The sequence below is a fragment of the Salmo salar genome, chromosome ssa29 (genome assembly GCF_905237065.1).
Source record: "Salmo salar chromosome ssa29, Ssal_v3.1, whole genome shotgun sequence".
Classification (NCBI taxonomy): Eukaryota; Metazoa; Chordata; class Actinopteri; order Salmoniformes; family Salmonidae; genus Salmo; species Salmo salar.
Genome location: NC_059470.1, coordinates 39,729,380 through 39,748,174, shown reverse-complemented (window position 1 = coordinate 39,748,174; position 18,795 = coordinate 39,729,380). Strand labels below are relative to the sequence as shown.

General features: G+C 40.4%; 1 protein-coding gene across 2 annotated transcripts in view; it reads left to right on the top strand.

The window, feature by feature from the left end:
• Nucleotides 1–6,820, top strand: part of LOC106590681 (procollagen-lysine,2-oxoglutarate 5-dioxygenase 2) — a 127,829-nt gene extending 121,009 nt beyond the window's left edge. For both annotated transcript variants that reach the window (XM_014181840.2, XM_014181839.2), the window contains 3 exons: nucleotides 2,366–2,512; nucleotides 4,738–4,863; nucleotides 5,128–6,820. In XM_014181840.2, coding sequence (XP_014037315.2) covers nucleotides 2,366–2,512; nucleotides 4,738–4,863; nucleotides 5,128–5,283 — 429 coding nt within the window. In that variant the 3' untranslated portion in view covers nucleotides 5,284–6,820. The remainder of the gene's footprint in view (nucleotides 1–2,365; nucleotides 2,513–4,737; nucleotides 4,864–5,127) is intronic.
• The last annotated feature ends 11,975 nt before the right edge of the window (nucleotides 6,821–18,795 follow it).

The following is an 18,795-nucleotide window of genomic DNA, read 5'->3' as shown; positions in this document are numbered from 1 at the left end:
GAATACCTGGGATAGGATAAAGTAATCCTTCTAACCCCCCCTTAAAAGATTTAGATGCACTATTGTAAAGTGGTTGTTCCACTGGATATTATAAGGTGAATGCACCAATTTGTAAGTCGCTCTGGATAAGAGCGTCTGCTAAATGACTTAAATGTAAATGTAAATGTAAATGTATGATATCTACCAGTAAATGTATGATATCTACCAGTTAATGTATGATATCTACCAGTTAATGTATGATATCTACCAGTAAATGCTAACTAAGGCAACCACGGGTACGGAAACCAGGTATTGTAAAAAGTTTAATCCGAAGTGTTGGTTAGTAGGCTATTTGTGATGCGCAATTGTCATCGTGTGGTGTTTTCATCAAGGGGCGTAGATTGTACATTGATGGGTCTGGGTGGACACAGGCCCACCCACTGGGGAACCAGGCCCTGACAGGCCCCACCCACTGGGGAGCCAGGCCCTGACAGGCCCCACCCACTGGGGAGCCAGGCCCACCCACTGGGGAACCAGGCCATGACAGGCCCCACCCACTGGGGAGCCAGGCCCACCCACTGGGGAACCAGGCCCTGACAGCCCCACCCACTGGGGAGCCAGGCCCTGACAGGCCCCACCCACTGGAGAGACAGGCCCACCCACTGGGGAGCCAGGCCCACCCACTGGGGAGCCAGGCCCACCCACTGGAGAGCAAGGCCCACCCACTGGAGAGACAGGCCCACCCACTGGGGAGACAGGCCCACCCACTGGGGAACAAGGCCCTGACAGGCCCCACCCACTGGGGAGCAAGGCCCTGACAGGCCCACCCACTGGGGAGCAAGGCCCACCCACTGGGGAGACAGGCCCACCCACTGGGGAGACAGGCCCACCCACTGGGGAACAAGGCCCTGACAGGCCCCACCCACTGGGGAGACAGGCCCACCCACTGGGGAGACAGGCCCACCCACTGGGGAGACAGGCCCCACCCACTGGGGAGCCAGGCCCTGACAGGCCCCACCCACTGGGGAGCAAGGCCCTGACAGGCCCCACCCACTGGGGAACAAGGCCCTGACAGGCCCCACCCACTGGGGAGCCAGGCCCTGACAGGCCCACCCACTGGGGAGCAAGGCCCTGACAGGCCCCACCCACTGGGGAACAAGGCCCTGACAGGCCCCACCCACTGGGGAGACAGGCCCACCCACTGGGGAGACAGGCCCACCCACTGGGGAGACAGGCCCACCCAGGCCCACCTGACAGGCCCCACCCACTGGGGAGCCAGGCCCTGACAGGCCCCACCCACTGGGGAGCCAGGCCCTGACAGGCCCACCCACTGGGGAGCAAGGCCCTGACAGGCCCCACCCACTGGGGAACAAGGCCCTGACAGGCCCCACCCACTGGGGAGCAAGGCCCTGACAGGCCCCACCCACTGGGGAGCAAGGCCCTGACAGGCCCCACCCACTGGGGAGCAAGGCCCTGACAGGCCCCACCCACTGGGGAACAAGGCCCTGACAGGCCCCACCCACTGGGGAGCAAGGCCCTGACAGGCCCCACCCACTGGGGAACAAGGCCCTGACAGGCCCCACCCAATCAGATTGATGTGGTTTAAGCGTTGTTGTGAACTTAGATCAACAAATTGTGGGTTTTTTCTATTAAAAATAGTGTGATTTTGAGTGTGGAAATCTGGAACATCTATAGGAAAACTCATTAAAAAAAACATAGGAAAACAGAATTTTTCACACAGAATGCGTTTCCTTCGCTGGGCGGGCTGTTTGGGAACTTTTTTGCTAAATTAGAGTATACTTCCACTTCTCCAGGCTCCACTACACCACTGCATAGGGCTGATGGAAAGACAGCAGTCACACACAGCATAATGTTAAAGGATAACCAGTCCATAATCTCAGACATAATGAGCCTACACTCACTTCTTAATCCCTACTGGTGCGTATCAAAGTAGTGTAGTGGATGTATTCACACACAGCGCGCAGCACACAACACAAAAAAAAACACAAACATTATTAAGCATTGAGATCCCGGCGTTCTCAGGCTGTGGGGCATCAGGTTGGTCTCTGCTGAGTCAAGTCATTCATCTTAAAAGAGACCGGTTTATTAAACCCCACGCACCACTCATCCCTCATCATCCCAAACCGTCACCCTGGAGACAGCAGTCACACACCATCAAATCAAATCAAATGTATTTATATAGCCCTTCTTACATCAGCTGATATCTCAAAGTGCTGGCACAGAAACCCAGCCTAAAACCCCCCAAACAGCAAACAATGCAGGTGTAGAATCACACAGCACAGAAAGAGAGGAGGACGAGGTTTTTCTGGCTAATGTATTCCGTCACTTGTTCTCTTGTTTCCTGGGTTTCTCTCTTCCGTATCAGGACAAGCGGATCACCGGCGGCTATGAGACCGTGCCGACTGATGACATCCACATGAAGCAGATCGGTTACGATAAGGAGTGGCTGCACTTCATCAGAGAGTTCATATCCCCCGTCACTCTCAAAGTCTTCTCCGGATATTACACCAAGGTACGCAATGATTCCAACTACTGTTACATCAACTATTATATTACATCATCTGTTATATTACATCAACTATTATATTACACAATCTATTAAATTACATCAACTATTATATTACATCATAACTATTATATTACATCATCACTATTATATTACATCATCTATTATATTACATCATCTATTATATTACATTAACTATTATATTACATCAACTATTATATTACATCATCTATTATATTACATCATCTATTAAATTACATCAACTATTATATTACATCATCTACTATATTACATCAACTATTATATTACATCAACTATTATATTACATCATCTACTATATTACATCAACTATTATATTACATCAACTATTATATTACATCATCTGTTATATTACATCATCTATTATATTACATCAACTGTTATATTACATCATCTGTTATATTACATTAACTATTATATTACATCAACTATTATATTACATCAACTATTATATTATATTACATCATCTATTATATTACATCAACTATTATATTACATAATCTATTACATTACATCATCTATTATATTACATAATGTATTATATTACATCAACTATTATATTACATCATCTATTATATTACATCATCTATTATATTACATCAACTATTATATTACATCTATTATATTACGTATATTATATTACATCAACTATTATATTACATCATCTATTATATTACATATATTATATTACATCATCTATTATATTACATCATCTATTTTATTACATCATCTACTATATTACATCAACTATTAAATTACATCATCTACTATATTACATCAACTATTATATTACATCATCTATTATATTACATCAACTATTATATTACATCATCTATTATATTACATCATCTATTATATTACATCAACTATTATATTATATTACATCATCTATTATATTACATCAACTATTATATTACATCATCTATTATATTACATCATCTATTACATTACATCATCTATTATGTTACATCATCTATTATATTACATCATCTATTATATTACATCATCTATTATATTACATCAACTATTATATTACATCTATTATATTACATATATTATATTACATCAACTATTATATTACATCATCTATTATATTACATATATTATATTACATCATCTATTATATTACATCATCTATTTTATTACATCATCTATTATATTACATCAACTGTTATATTACATTAACTATTATATTACATCTATTGTATTACATCTACTATTATATTACATAATCTATTACATTAGATAATATATTATATTACATAATCTACTATAATATATCAACTATTATATTACATCAACTACTATATTACATCAACTATTATATTACAGATAATATATTACATATAATGTATTACATATATTTTATTACATATATTATATTATATTTATTGTATTACATCTATTATAGTACCTAATCTATTATATTCTATTATAACACATCATCTATTATATTACATCTATTATATTACATTATCTATTACATTACATCATCTACCACAATACATCATATATCATATTGCATCATCTATTATATTACATCAACTATCATATTACATCATCTATTATATTACATCACCTATTATATTACCGGATCATAGCACCATTTTCGAATGTAAATGTAATATTACATAATCTATTTTATTACATAATCTACTATATTACATCATCTATTATATTACATAATCTACTATAATACATCAACTATCATATTACATCATCTATTATATTACATCATCTATTATATTACATCAACTATTATATTACATCAACTATTATATTACATAATCTATTTTATTACATAATCTACTATATTACATCATCTATTATATTACATAATAAACTATATTACATCAACTATCATATTACATCATCTATTATATTACATCAACTATTATATTACATCTATTATATTACATCATCTATTATATTACATCTATTATATTACATATATTATATTACATTATCTATTAAAACAGTGCATGATGACAATTGCGCATCACAGATACCCTACTAACCAGCACTTCGGACTGAACTTTTTACAATGTTTCACTGATTATAGGTTGAGCAGCAGATACTGTCTAAGAGATGATGAAAGACATGATGTCATTTCGGGCTTATCTTCACCCAGGGAAGATCTAAGAGATGGTGAAAGATATTATGTAAATGTGTGATTTGGGCTGTTCTCGCAGGGCTATGCAGTGATGAACTTTGTTGTGAAGTACACCCCTGGCAGGCAGGCATACCTGAGACCCCATCATGACTCCTCCACATTCACTATCAACGTTGCTCTCAACAGCAAAGGAACTGACTTCCAGGTAAGACATTGTACTGAATCTCAAAACAGGAACTGACATTGTAGTGAATCTCAACACAGGAATTGACTTCCAGGTAAGACATTGTACTGAATCTCAAAACAGGAACTGACTTCCAGGTAAGACATTGTATCTCAACACAAAAGTCCACTTATCGCATGTCCACAGTAGAGCACCCAATGAAAATATACAGTTACACACAGATATTTACTGGGTGCTGTGTTTCTCTCTCTCTCTCTCTCTCTCTCTCCCCCTTTCTCTCTCCAGGGTGGTGGATGTCGGTTCCACAGGTATAACTGCTCAGTAGATTCTCCTAGGAAGGGCTGGAGTTTTATGCACCCAGGCCGTCTGACGCACCTCCACGAAGGCCTGCCCACCACCAACGGAACACGCTACATCGCTGTCTCCTTCATCGACCCTTGAAAACCTTACACTCTACAGTAGCATTTTATCATTAAAAAAAAATTTAAAAATCGTTGTTGTTTTTGTTGTTCATTTGATCAGTTTTTTTGGTCTTAATGATGCAGTGCCTTATTGATGTTGTGATCATGACATTTTCCGGATGCAATTTACTGTCCCCCCCCTGAAAAAAAAAAAACACATTTTTTTTTGTTGCTGTTGTTGAAAAGAACACAAGACGCAAAGGAATTGTGGGTAAGGTCATGCCAGAGTCAGACAATCACTTTCATTTGAAACTCTCTGTCAAACAGAGTGTGGTGCCTTAACATGATGGCTGTAGCTCACCATCTGCATTTCAGGTCAAATATAGTAGAGCCTTCATACTTCACATCACTCAGAGTTTAATCATTCGAATCAATTAGTCAGTAGTCCCACCCATACATCCTAACCAATTAATGAGTAATCCTAACCACAATCCTAATCAAATTAGTCTGTAATCCCACCTATAATCCTGATCAAGTTGTCAGTAATCCCACCCATAATCCTGAACGGTTAGTCAGTAATCCCACCCATAATCCTGATCAATTAGTCAGTAATCCCACCCATAACCCTGATCAATTAGTCAATAATCCCACCCATAATCCTGATCAATTAGTCAGTAATCCAATCCATAATCCTGAACAATTAGTCAGTAACCCCACCCATAATCCTGAACATTAATCCCACCCATAATCCTGATCAATTTATCAGTAATCCCACCCATAATCCTAATACATGTCAGTCATCCCACCCATAATCCTGAACATTTAGTCAGTAATCCCACCCATAATCTTGAACAATTACTTAGTAATCCCACCCAAAGTCCTGAACAATTAGTCACTAGTCCCACCCATGACTCTGAACAATTAGTCACCAGTCCCACCCATAATCCTAATCAATTCATCAGTAATCCCACCCATAATCCTGATCAATTTGTCAGTAACCCCACCTATAATCCTGATCAATTTGTCAGTAACCCCACATATAATCCTCATCAATTAGTCAGTAATCCCACCCATAATCCTGAACATTTACTCAGTAATCCCACCCAAAATCTTGAACAATGTCAGTAATCCCACCCATAATCCTGAACAATTAGTCAGTAATCCCACCCATAATCCTGAACAATTAGTCAGTAATCCAACCCATAATCCTGATGAATTTGTCAGTAATCCCACCCATAATCCTGAACAATTAGTCATTAATCCCACCCATAATCTAAAGGAAATATGTGTTAAAGGTTATTCTGCCAACAGGCAGCTTGTTTTAACCATTTTAGCTCAGTTACCTGTTTGTATGGTTAACCTGTACTTTAAAGTGTAGTTTTAAAACCATTGTCCATCCATGTTCTGTCCACCCCTTTTAAGAATGTTGGGTTGCAGTTTGTTACCTGATAATACGACCGACATGCCCAATGAAATATATATATATATATATTTTTTTTTTGCACACCAGATAAAAACATGAATTACAGAATAATTTAATATGAATTCTGGTTGAATGAAGTTGGATATTGTCAAAATGTTTTACTTGAAATGTTTTTTTTTTACATCGCAGCACACCACAGGAGATGTTTACTTTCTCTGAAAGTTGTTTGTGAATGAACTTTGAACCTCAGCCAGTTCAAGTGCTTAACTTATTGTGAAATGGATGGAACTGTAATAAAGTTGTAAAAAAACAACATGAAAAGTGTTTTTTTAACTTCCATCAGTCACATTGTCTTTTGAGAAAGGATCCCCATTGAAAGACCGTAGAGTAGGACGGGTGAAGAACACAGGTTTACATTTTTTCCCCCTCTATTGTAAGATTAACTTCTATTATCTTGAAGCCATCAGTCAAAACCATTCAATTCTCTTTTACTCTGCATTGTTTCATTAAAAACCAACTTTGGAAAGAATTAAGACTCCCTCATCACAAATATACACTGAATTACACACTGAATTACACAGGGAAATATACACATTATTACACACAGCCACAAGGAGCCTATAACATACCTCCCTGATCTGTGAGCCCTTACTGTCATGTCTAAAGAATAGTTAATCAATCACAGTCAAGAATGACCCAAGTTTTTTTAGTTTTTTTTTCACCTTTATGGTAGGCTAGTTGAGAACCAGTTCTCATTTACAACTGCGACCTGGCCAAGATAAAGCAAAGCAGTGTGACAAAAACAACACAGAGTTACACATAAACAAACGTACAGTCAATAACACAATACAAAAATCGATGTACAGTGTGTGCAAATGTAGTACGATTAGGGAGGTAAGGCAATAAATAGGCCATAGAGGCAAAATATTTACAATTTAGCATTAACACTGGAGTGATAGATGTGCAGATGATGATGTGCAAGTGGAGATACTGGGGTGCAAAAGAGCAAAAAAAATAAATTAACATGGGGATGAGGTAGTTGGGTGTGCTATTTACAGATGGGCTATGTACAGGTGCAGTGATCGGAAAGCTGCTCTGACAGCTGATGTTTAAAGTTAGAGAGGGAGATATATGACTCCAGCTTCAGTGCTAAGAGTGGGTGCTGCTATGGTGACCAGTCAGCGGAGATAAGGCGGAGCTTTACCTAGCAGAGACTTGTAGATGACCTGGAGCCAGTGGGTTTGGAGACGAGTATGAAGCGATGGCCAGCCAACGAGAGCGTACAGGTCGCAGTGGTGGGTAGTATATGGGGCTTTGGTGACAAAACGGATGGCACTGTGATAGACTTCCTCCAATTTGCTGAGTAGAGTGTTGGAGGCTATTTTGTAAATGACAAGGTCAAGGATCGGTAGGATAGTCAGTTTTACAAGGATATGTTTGGCAGCATGAGTGAAGGAGGCTTTGTTGCGAAATAGGAAGCTGATTCTAGATTTAATTTTGGATTGGAAATGCTTAAAGTGGGTCTGGAAGGAGAGTTTACAGTCTAACCAGACACCTAGGTATTTGTAGTTGTCCACATATTCTAAGACAGGACCGTCCAGAGTAGTGATGCTAGTCAGGCGGGCGTGTGAGGGCAGCAATCGGTTAAAGAGCATGCATTTAGTTTTACTAGCATTTAAAAGCAGTTGGAGGCCACGGAAAGAGTGTTGTATGGCATTGAAGCTCATCTGGAGGTTTGTTAACACAGTGTCCAAAGAAGGGCCAGAGGTATACAGAATGGTGTCGTCTGTGTAGAGGTGGATCAGAGAATCACCAGCAGCAAGAGCGACATCATTGATATATACAGAGAAAAGAGTTGGCCCGAGAATTGAACCCTGTGGTACCCCCATAGAGACTGCCAGAAGTCCGGACAACAGGCCCTCCGATTTGACACATTGAACTCTATCAGAGAAGTAGTTGGTGAACCAGGCGAGGCAGTCATTTGAGAAACCAAGGCTATTGAGTCTGCCGATAAGAGTGCGGTGATTGACAGAGTTGAAAACCTTGGCCAGGTCGATGGAGACGGCTGCACAGTACTGTCTTTTATCGATGGCGGTTATGATGTCGTTTAGGACCATGAGCGTGGCTGAGGTGCACCCATGACCAGCTCGGAAACCAGATTGCATAGTGGAGAAGGTACGGTGGGATTAGAAATGGTCGGTGATCTGTTTGTTAACTTGGCTTTCGAAGATTTTAGAAAGGCAGGGCAGGATGGATATAGGTCTATAACAGTTTGGGTCTAGAGTGTCTCCCCCTTTGAAGATGGGGATGACCCAGCTTTTCAATATTTGGGGATCTCAGACGATACGAAAGAGAGGTTGAACAGGCTAGTAATAGGGGTTGCAACAATTTCTGCAGATAATTTCAGAAAGAGAGCGTCCAGATTGTCTTGCCCAGCTGATTTGTAGCAATCCAGATTTTGCAGCTCTTTCAGAACATCAGAAGCGGGGGGCATGGGCAAGTTTCTGCGGGGGGGTGCAGAGGTGTTGGCCGTGGTAGGGGTAGCTAGGTGGAAAGCATGGCCAGCCGTAGAAAAATGCTTTTTCAAATGATCAATTATCATGGATTTATCGGTGGTGACAGTGTTTCCTCGCCTCTATTCTCCATGCACTTATTAACAGTGTCCCAAAACCTTTTGGAATTAGTGCTACAGGATGCACATTTCTGTTTAGAAAAGCTAGCCTTAGCTTGTGTTGTTGGTTCCTGACTTCCCTGAAAAGTTGCATATCGTCGGGGCTATTCGATGCTAATGCAGTACGCCACAGGATGTTTTTGTGCTGGTCAAAGGCAGTAAAGTCTGGGGTGAACCAAGGGCTATATCTGTTGTTAGTTCTACATTTTTTGAATGGGGCATGCTTATTTAAGATGGTGAGGAAAGCACTTTTAAAACATGGGGTTCTGCTAGAGGAACGTTTCCACAACATCCGGTGAAATTGCACAGCGCGAAATAATAAAATATATATTTGAAATATTTAACTTTCATACATTCACAGGTGCAATACACCAAATTAAAGCTTACCTTCTTGTTAAAACCTGTTGGGACTAGGGGGTAGTATTTGCACGGCCAGATAAAAAACGTACCCGATTTAAACTGGTTACTACTCTTGCCCAGAAATGAGAATATGCATATAATTAGTAGATTTGGATAGAAAACACTCTAAAGTTTCTAAAACTGTTTGAATGGTATCTGTGAGTATAACAGAACTCATATGGCAGGCCAAAACCTGAGAAGATTCCATACAGGAAGTGCCCTGTCTGACAATTTGTTATCCTTCTGTTGCATCTCTATCGAAATTACAGCATCTGTGCTGTAACGTGACATTTTCTAAGGCTTCCATTGGCTCTCTAAAGCCACCAGAAAGTGGAATGGGGTGTCTGCTGTCTATGGGCAAAGAACAGCAGCTCTGTTTGTGAGTGGTCAGCCTGGGGACAGTGAGACTGAGATGCACGTTAGGGAGACTACTCCATTTTTTTCTTTCAGCCTTTGAATGAATACAACGTTGCCCGGTTGGAATATTATCGCTATTTTACGAGAAAAATAGCATACAAATTGATTTTAAACAGCTTTTGACATGCTTCTAAGTACGGTAATGGAATATTTCGAATTTTTTTGTCACGAATTGTGCTCGCGCGTCACCCTTCGGATAGTGATCTGAACGCATGAACAAAACGGAGCTATTTGAATATAACTATGGATTATTTGGAACCAATATTTGGAACCAAAACAACATTTGTTGTTGAAGTAGAAGTCCTGGGAGTGCATTCTGACGAAGAACAGCAAAGGTAATCCAATTTTTCTAACAGTAATTCTGAGTTTAGTGAGCCCCAAACTTGGTGGGTGTCAAAATAGCTAGCCGTGATGGCCGAGCTATGTCCTCAGAATATTGCATAATGTGCTTTCGCCAAAAAGCTATTTTAAAATCTGACACCGCGATTGCATAAAGGAGTTCTGTATCTATAATTCTTAAAATAATTGTTATGTATTTTGTCAACGTTTATCATGAGTAATTTAGTAAATTCACCGGAAGTTTTCGGTGGGTATGCTAGTTCTGAACATCACATGCTATTGTAAAAAGCTAGTTTTTGATATAAATATGAACTTGATTGAACAAAACATGCATGTATTGTATAACATAATGTCCTAGGAGTGTCATCTGATGAAGATCATCAAAGGTTAGTGCTGCATTTATCTGTGGTTTTGGTTTTTGTGACATATATGCTTGCTTTGAAAATGGCTGTGTGATTGTTTTTGGCAGGGTACTCTCCTGACATAATCAAATGTTTTGCTTTTGCTGTAAAGCCTTTTTGTGGTTAGATTAACGAGAGTCTTGTCTTTAAAATGGTGTAAAATAGTCATATGTTTGAGAAGTTGAAGTTATAGCATTTTTGAGGTATTTGTATTTCGCGCCACGCTCTACCATTGGATATTTGTGAGGCGTTCCGCTAGCGGAACGTCTGTCCCTAACAGGTTTTAACAGTCTGAGAGCCTTGAGATAGAAGCTGTTTTTCAGTCTCTGGGTCCAAGCTTTGATGCACCTAAACTGTATTTCGCGCCACGCGATTCCACTGGCTGTTGACTAGGGTGGGACGCAAACGTCCCACCTAGCCCAGAGAAGTTAATCTAGCCACCGTGTCAGATTTCAAAAAGGCTTTACGGCGAAAGCAAACCATGCGATTATCTGAGGACAGCACCCCATCAAACAAATACATGACAATCATATTTCAACACGCCAGGCGCGACACAAAACTCAGAAATAACGATGTAATTCATGCCTTACCTTTGAAGAGCTTCTTCTGTTGGCACTCCAATATGTCCCATAAACATCACAAATGGTCCTTTTGTTCGATTAATTCCGTCGTTATATCTCCAAAATGTCCATTTATTTGGCGCGTTTGATTCAGAAAAACACCGGTTCCAACTCGCCCAAGATGACTACAAAATATCTAATCAGTTACCTGTAATCTTTGTCCAAACATTTCAAACAACTTTCCAAATCCAACTTTCGATATTTTAAAACGTAAATAATCAATAAAATTTAAGACGAGATAAACTGCGTTCAATAGCGGATCAAATTAAGCTGTAGCGAGCTTCAGGTCGTGTGGCCAAAACAAAACAGTCCACTTGGCTCTACACCCAGAAAGGAAATGGCTACTTGTTCATTTCTCAAAGGAAAAACACCAACCAATTTCTAAAGACTGTTGACATCTAGTGGAAGCCATATGAACTGCAACCAGATGCCTCAGAAATCTAGATTCACATAGAAAACAAATTGAAAACACAGCCACCTCAAAAACACATTTTCCTGGATGGTTTGTCCTCGGGGTTTCGCCTGCCAAATAAGTTCTGTTATACTCACAGACATAATTGTAACAGTTTCAGAAACTTTAGAGTTTTTTCTATCCAAATCTACCAATTATATGCACATTCTAGCTTCTGGGCCTGAGTAGCATACAGTTTACTTTGGGCACGCTTTTCATCCGGACGTGAAAATACCGCCCCCTAGCCCGAAGAGGTTTTAAAGAGCAACCAGTCATCTGCTATGGTGTGTGGTTATCCACACCCCCTCCCAAAATGGCTGCTGTGCCATTTCCTCCAACAATACTTACCACAACAACAAAAAAACACATATCATTTGTGTTATAGTCACTTACATTATTTTAACATTTCTACAAACTTCAGAATGGTGTCTTTCCAATGGTACCAATTATATGTATATCCTGGCTTCAGGGCCTGAGCAACAGGCAGTTTACTTTCGGCAATTCAGTCAGGCGGAAATGGAGAAAAATAGACCCTAGCCTGAAGAAGATTTATTTAAGCATGTCCCAGTTTAGGTCACCTAACAGCATGAACTCTGAAGATAGATGGGGGGCAATCAATTCAGATATGGTGTCCAGGTCACAGCTGGGGGCTGAGGGGGGGTCTATAACAAGCGGCAACAGTGAGAGACTTATTTCTGGAAAGGTGGATTTTTAAAAGTAGAAGCTCGAATTGTTTGGGCACAGACCTGGATAGTATGACAGAACTCCGTTGGCTATCTCTGCAGTAGATTGCAACTCTGCTCCCTTTGGCAGTTCTATCTTGTCGGAAAATGTTGTAGTTGGGGATGGACATTTCTGAATTGTTGGTGGCCTTCCTAAGCCAGGATTCAGACATGGCTAGGACATCAGGGTTGGCGGAGTGTCCTAAAGCAGTGAATAAAACAAACTTAGGGAGGAGGTTTCTGATGTTAACATACATGAAACCAAGGCTTTTACGGTTACAGAAGTCAACAAATGAGAGTGCCTGGGGAATAGGTGTGGTGCTGGGGGCTGCAGGGCCTGGATTAACCTCTACATCACCAGAGGAACAGAGGAGGAGTAGGATAAGGGTACGGCTAAAGGCTATAAGAACTGGTCGTCTAGTGAGTTGGGGACAGAGAATAAAAGGAGCAGGTTTCTAGATGTGGTAGAATAGATTCAAGGCATAATGTACAGACAAGGGTATGGTAGGATGTGAGTACAGTGGAGGTAAATCTAGGCGTTGAGAACGATGAGAGAGGTTGTGTCTCTGGAGGCCCCAGTTAAGCCAGGTGAGGTCTCTGCATGTGTGTGGGGTGGGACAAAAGAGTTATCTAAGGCATTTTGAGCGGGGCTGGGGGCTCAAGAGTGAAATAAAACAATAACTAACCGAAACAGCAGTAGACAACGCATATTGACATTAGGGAGAGGCATGTGTAGCCGAGTGATCATAGGGTCCAATGAGCAGCAATAGGTGTTAGCAATAGGTTCAATACAGTGTGTAGAGTGAAGGATCGGTACATTGTGTAGAGTGAAGGATCAGTACATTGTGTAGAGTGAAGGATCAGTACATTGTGTAGAGTGAAAGTTCAGTACAGTGTGTAGAGTGAAGGATCAGTACAGTGTGTAGAGTGAAGGATCAGTACATTGTGTAGAGTGAAGGTTCAGTACAGTGTGTAGAGGGAAGGATCAGTACATTGTGTAGAGTGAAGGTTCAGTACAGTGTGTAGAGTGAAGGATCAGTACAGTGTGTAGAGTGAAGGTTCAGTACAGTGTGTAGAGGGAAGGATCAGTACATTGTGTAGAGTGAAGGTTCAGTACAGTGTGTAGAGTGAAGGATCAGTACAGTGTGTAGAGTGAAGGATCAGTACATTGTGTAGAGTGAAGGTTCAGTACAGTGTGTAGAGTGAAGGATCAGTACAGTGTGTAGAGTGAAGGATCAGTACATTGTGTAGAGTGAAGGATCAGTACAGTGTGTAGAGTGAAGGATCAGTACATTGTGTAGAGTGAAGGTTCAGTACAGTGTGTAGAGTGAAGGATCAGTACAGTGTGTAGAGTGAAGGATCAGTACATTGTGTAGAGTGAAGGTTCAGTACAGTGTGTAGAGTGAAGGATCAGTACAGTGTGTAGAGTGAAGGATCAGTACATTGTGTAGAGTGAAGGATCAGTACAGTGTGTAGAGTGAAGGATCAGTACATTGTGTAGAGTGAAGGATCAGTACATTGTGTAGAGTGAAGGTTTCTATAAACTGTGTAGATTGAAAGTTCAGTGTAGTTCAGTTTACCCAGTGTATTAGTGAGCACACATGCATGTTCACCGCATGATGGCAAGATACAGAGTTCACAGAGGAGTAGAGGAAGATTGATGATAAGAGTCTTGGCAGAAATTGATGCAGGAGTTTTTTTTTTGTGGGTCGGTGTGTTGGTGGGTCTGGCTGCAGCAAGGTGTTAGAGAGAGAGAGAGAGAGAACGGAGCGGACGGTCCTACGCAGGGCATATGTATATATTTAACTAAAACGAGATTATCCTTGTCGTGATTTAGCCTGGCCTCTTACTGACCTCACAGTGACACATCAATCCCCACTTTACCCTAACCCCTTATTCTAACCTTCTAAATGTAGCATAGCTGTTTTCAGCACTTTGAGCATGTCTAATTTATTTAACATTGCTGTTTGTTAATGTACCAGTAAAGTAATTCAGTGTTTTTTTTAATGACGACTGTTTTCATCGTTTAGCTACACATTGACTTCCAGTCATTGCGCTTACTAATGCTAGATAAGAGTTTCCTGACTATCTGCACGTAGCTTTCCCTGCCACATGCGTCCTGACCCGCCTAGACGTTTGAGAAGGCCTTGTGAAGCAGCAGATTGGCTGGAGGGGGGAGAGAGAGGCGTGAGGGAGAGGGAGATGAGGGGTGTGGGAGAAAGGGGGAAGGGGGAAGGAGATTTAGGTCAGGCGTTAAGCGCAGGGTTCCCTCCTGGTGAAAGAGTCCTTTGTGGGGCAGTGAAGGGAGCAGCTTTCGGTCTAACTCGGCCTGGCCACAGTCCAGGAGGAGCACAGTTTCCTAGCCAGCCAGCCCAGGAAACTGGCTTGCCTAATAACCTCACAGCTTCTCACTGAAACAATTTATCAAAAGGCTGAACGGCGCAGCTGCCTAACTGTATATTTTCATTTGTTCTCTACTGTGGGATAAAGTACAGTGACATGAGATGAGAGGACTTTTGTGTTGAGATACAGTGTCTTACCTGGAAGTCAGTTCCTGTGTTGAGATTCAGTACAATGTCTTACCTGGAAGTCAGTTCCTGTGTTCAGATTCAGTACAATGTCTTACCTGGAAGTCACTTCCTGTTTATAGATTCAGTACAATGTCTTACCTGGAAGTCAGTTCCTGGGTTGAGATTCAGTACAATGTCTTACCTGGAAGTCAATTCCTGTTTATAGATTCACTACAATGTCTTACTTGGAAGTCAGTTCCTGTTTATAGATTCACTACAATGTCTTACCTGGAAGACAGTTCCTGGGTTGAGATTCAGTACAATGTCTTACCTGGAAGTGACTTCCTGTGTTCAGATTCAGTACAATGTCTTACCTGGAAGTCACTTCCTGTTTATAGATTCACTACAATGTCTTACCTGGAAGTCAGTTCATGTTTTGAGATACAGTACAATGTTTTACCTGGAAGTCACTTCCTGTTTATAGATTCAGTACAATGTCTTACCTGGAAGTCACTTCTCGTGTTGAGATTCAGTACAATGTCTTACCTGGAAGTCACTTCCTGTTTATAGATTCAGTACAATGTCTTACCTGGAAGTCAGTTCCAGTTCCACCATCTCTTAGATCATCCCTGGGTGAAGACAAGCCCGAAATGACATCATGTCTTTCACCATCTCTTAGACAGTATCTGCTGCTCAACCTATAATCAGTGAAACATTGGAAAAAGTTCAGTCCGAAGTGCTGGTTAGTAGGGTATCTGTGATGCGCAATTGTCATCATGCACTGTTTTAATAGATGATGTAATATAATATATGTAATATAATAGATGAATATAATAGTTGACGTAATATAATATATGTAATATAATAGATGATGTAATATAATAGATCATGTAATATGATAGTTGATGTAATATAATAGATGATGCAATATGATATATGATGTATTGTGGTAGATGATGTAATGTAATAGATTATGTAATATAATAGATGTAATATAATAGATGATGTGTTATAATAGAATATAATAGATTATGTACTATAATATATGTAATACAATAAATGTAATGATATATATGTAATAAAATATATGTAATACAATATATGTAATATAATATCTGTAATATAATAGTTGATGTAATATAGTAGTTGATGTAATATAATAGATGATGTAATATAATAGTTGATATATTATAGTAGATTATGTAATATAATATATTATGTAATGTAATAGATTATGTAATATAATAATAGATGTTATATAATAGATGTAATATAATAGTTAATGTAATATAACAGATGATGTAATATAATAGATGATGTAATATAATAGATGATGTAATATAATATATGTAATATAATAGATGATGTAATATAATAGTTGATGTAATATAATATATGTAATATAATAGATGATGTAATATAATAGATGATGTAATATAATAGTTAATGTAATATAATAGATGATGTAATATAATAGTTTATGTAATATAATTTTTTTATTTTTTTATTTTTTAATTTTTTTATTTTTTTATTTTTTTATTTATTTCACCTTTATTTAACCAGGTAGGCAAGTTGAGAACAAGTTCTCATTTACAATTGCGACCTGGCCAAGATAAAGCAAAGCAGTTCGACAACATACAAAAACACAGAGTTACACATGGAGTAAAACAACATACAATCAATGATGCAGTAGAAAAAAAAAAAAATAAGACTATATACAATGTGAGCAAATGATGTGAGATAAGGGAGGTAAAGGCAAAAAAAATGCCATGGTGGCAAAGTAAATAAAGTATAGCAAGAAAAACACTGGAATGGTAGATTTGTAGTTTGAAGAAAGTTCAGAGATAAAATATAAATAATATGGTGCAAAGGAGCAAAATAAATAAAATAAATAAATACAGTAGGGGAAGAGGTAGTAGTTTGGGCTAAATTATAGATGGGCTATGTACAGGTGCAGTGATCTGTGAGCTGCTCTGACAGCTGGTGCTTAAAGCTAGTGAGGGAGATAAGTGTTTCCAGATTCAGAGATTTTTGTAGTTCGTTCCAGTCATTGGCAGCAGAGAACTGGAAGGAGAGACGACCAAAGGAGGAGTTGGCTTTAGGGGTGATCAGAGAGATATACCTGCTGAAGCGCGTGCTACAGGTGGGTGCTGCTATGGTGACCAGTGAGCGGAGATAAGGGGGGACTTTACCTAGCAGGGTCTTGTAGATGACCTGGAGCCAATGTGTTTGGCGACGATTATGAAGCGAAGGCCAGCCAACGAGAGCGTACAGGTCGCAGTGGTGGGTAGTATATGGGGCTTTGGTGACAAAACGGATGGCACTGTGATAGACTGCATCCAGCTTGTTGGGTAGGGTATTGGAAGCTATTTTGTAAATGACATCGCCGAAGTCGAGGATTGGTAGGATGGTCAGTTTTACGAGGGTATGTTTGGCAGCATGAGTGAAGAATGCTTTGTTGCGAAATAGGAAGCCAATTCGAGATTTCACTTTGGATTGGAGATGATTGATGTGAGTCTGGAAGGAGAGTTTACAGTCTAACCAGACACCTAGGTATTTGTAGTTGTCCACAAATTCTAAGTTAGAACCGTCCAGAGAACTGATGCTGGACAGGCGGGCAGGTGCAGGCAGCGATCGGTTGAAGAGCATGCATTTAGTTTTACTTGTGTTTAGGAGCAGTTGGAGACCACGGAAGGAGAGTTGAATGGCATTGAAGCTCGTCTGGAGGGTTGTTAACACAGTGTCCAAAGAAGGGCCAGAAGTGTACAGAATGGTGTCGTCTGCGTAGAGGTGGATCAGAGATTCACCAGCAGCAAGAGCGACATCATTTATGTATACAGAGAAAAGAGTTGGCCCAAGAATTGAACCCTGTGGCACCCCCAATAGATACTGCCAGAGGTCCAGACAGCAGGCCCTCCGATTTGACACACTGAACTCTGTCAGAGAAGTAGTTGGTGAACCAGGCGAAGCAATCGTTTGAGAAACCAAGGCTACTGAGTCTGCCGATGAGGATGTGGTGATTAACAGAGTCAAAAGCTTTGGCCAGGTCAATGAATACGGCAGCACAGTATTGTTTCTTATCGATGGCGGTTATGATGTCGTTTAGGACCTTGAGCGTGGCTGAGGTGCACCCATGACCAGCTCTGAAACCAGATTGCATAGCGGAGAGGGTGCGGTGGGATTCGAAATGGTCGGTAATCTGTTTGTTGACTTGGCTTTCGAAGACCTTAGAAAGGCAGGGTAGGATGGATATAGGTCTGTAGCAATTTGGGTCAAGAGTGTCACCTCCTTTGAAGAGGGGGGATGACAGCAGCTGCTATCCAATCTATGGGAATCTCAGACGACACGAAAGAGAGGTTGAACAGGCTAGTAATAGGGGTTGCAATAATTTCGGCAGATAATTTTAGAAAGAAAGGGTCCAGATTGTCAAGCCCAGCTGATTTGTAGGGGTCCAGATTTTGCAGCTCTTTCAGAACATCAGCTGAATGGATTTGGGAGAAGGAGAAATGGGGGAGGCTTGGGCGAGTAGCTGTGGGGGGTGCAGTGCTGTTGAATGCAGTAGGGGTAGTTAGGTGGAAAGCATGGCCAGCCATAGAAAA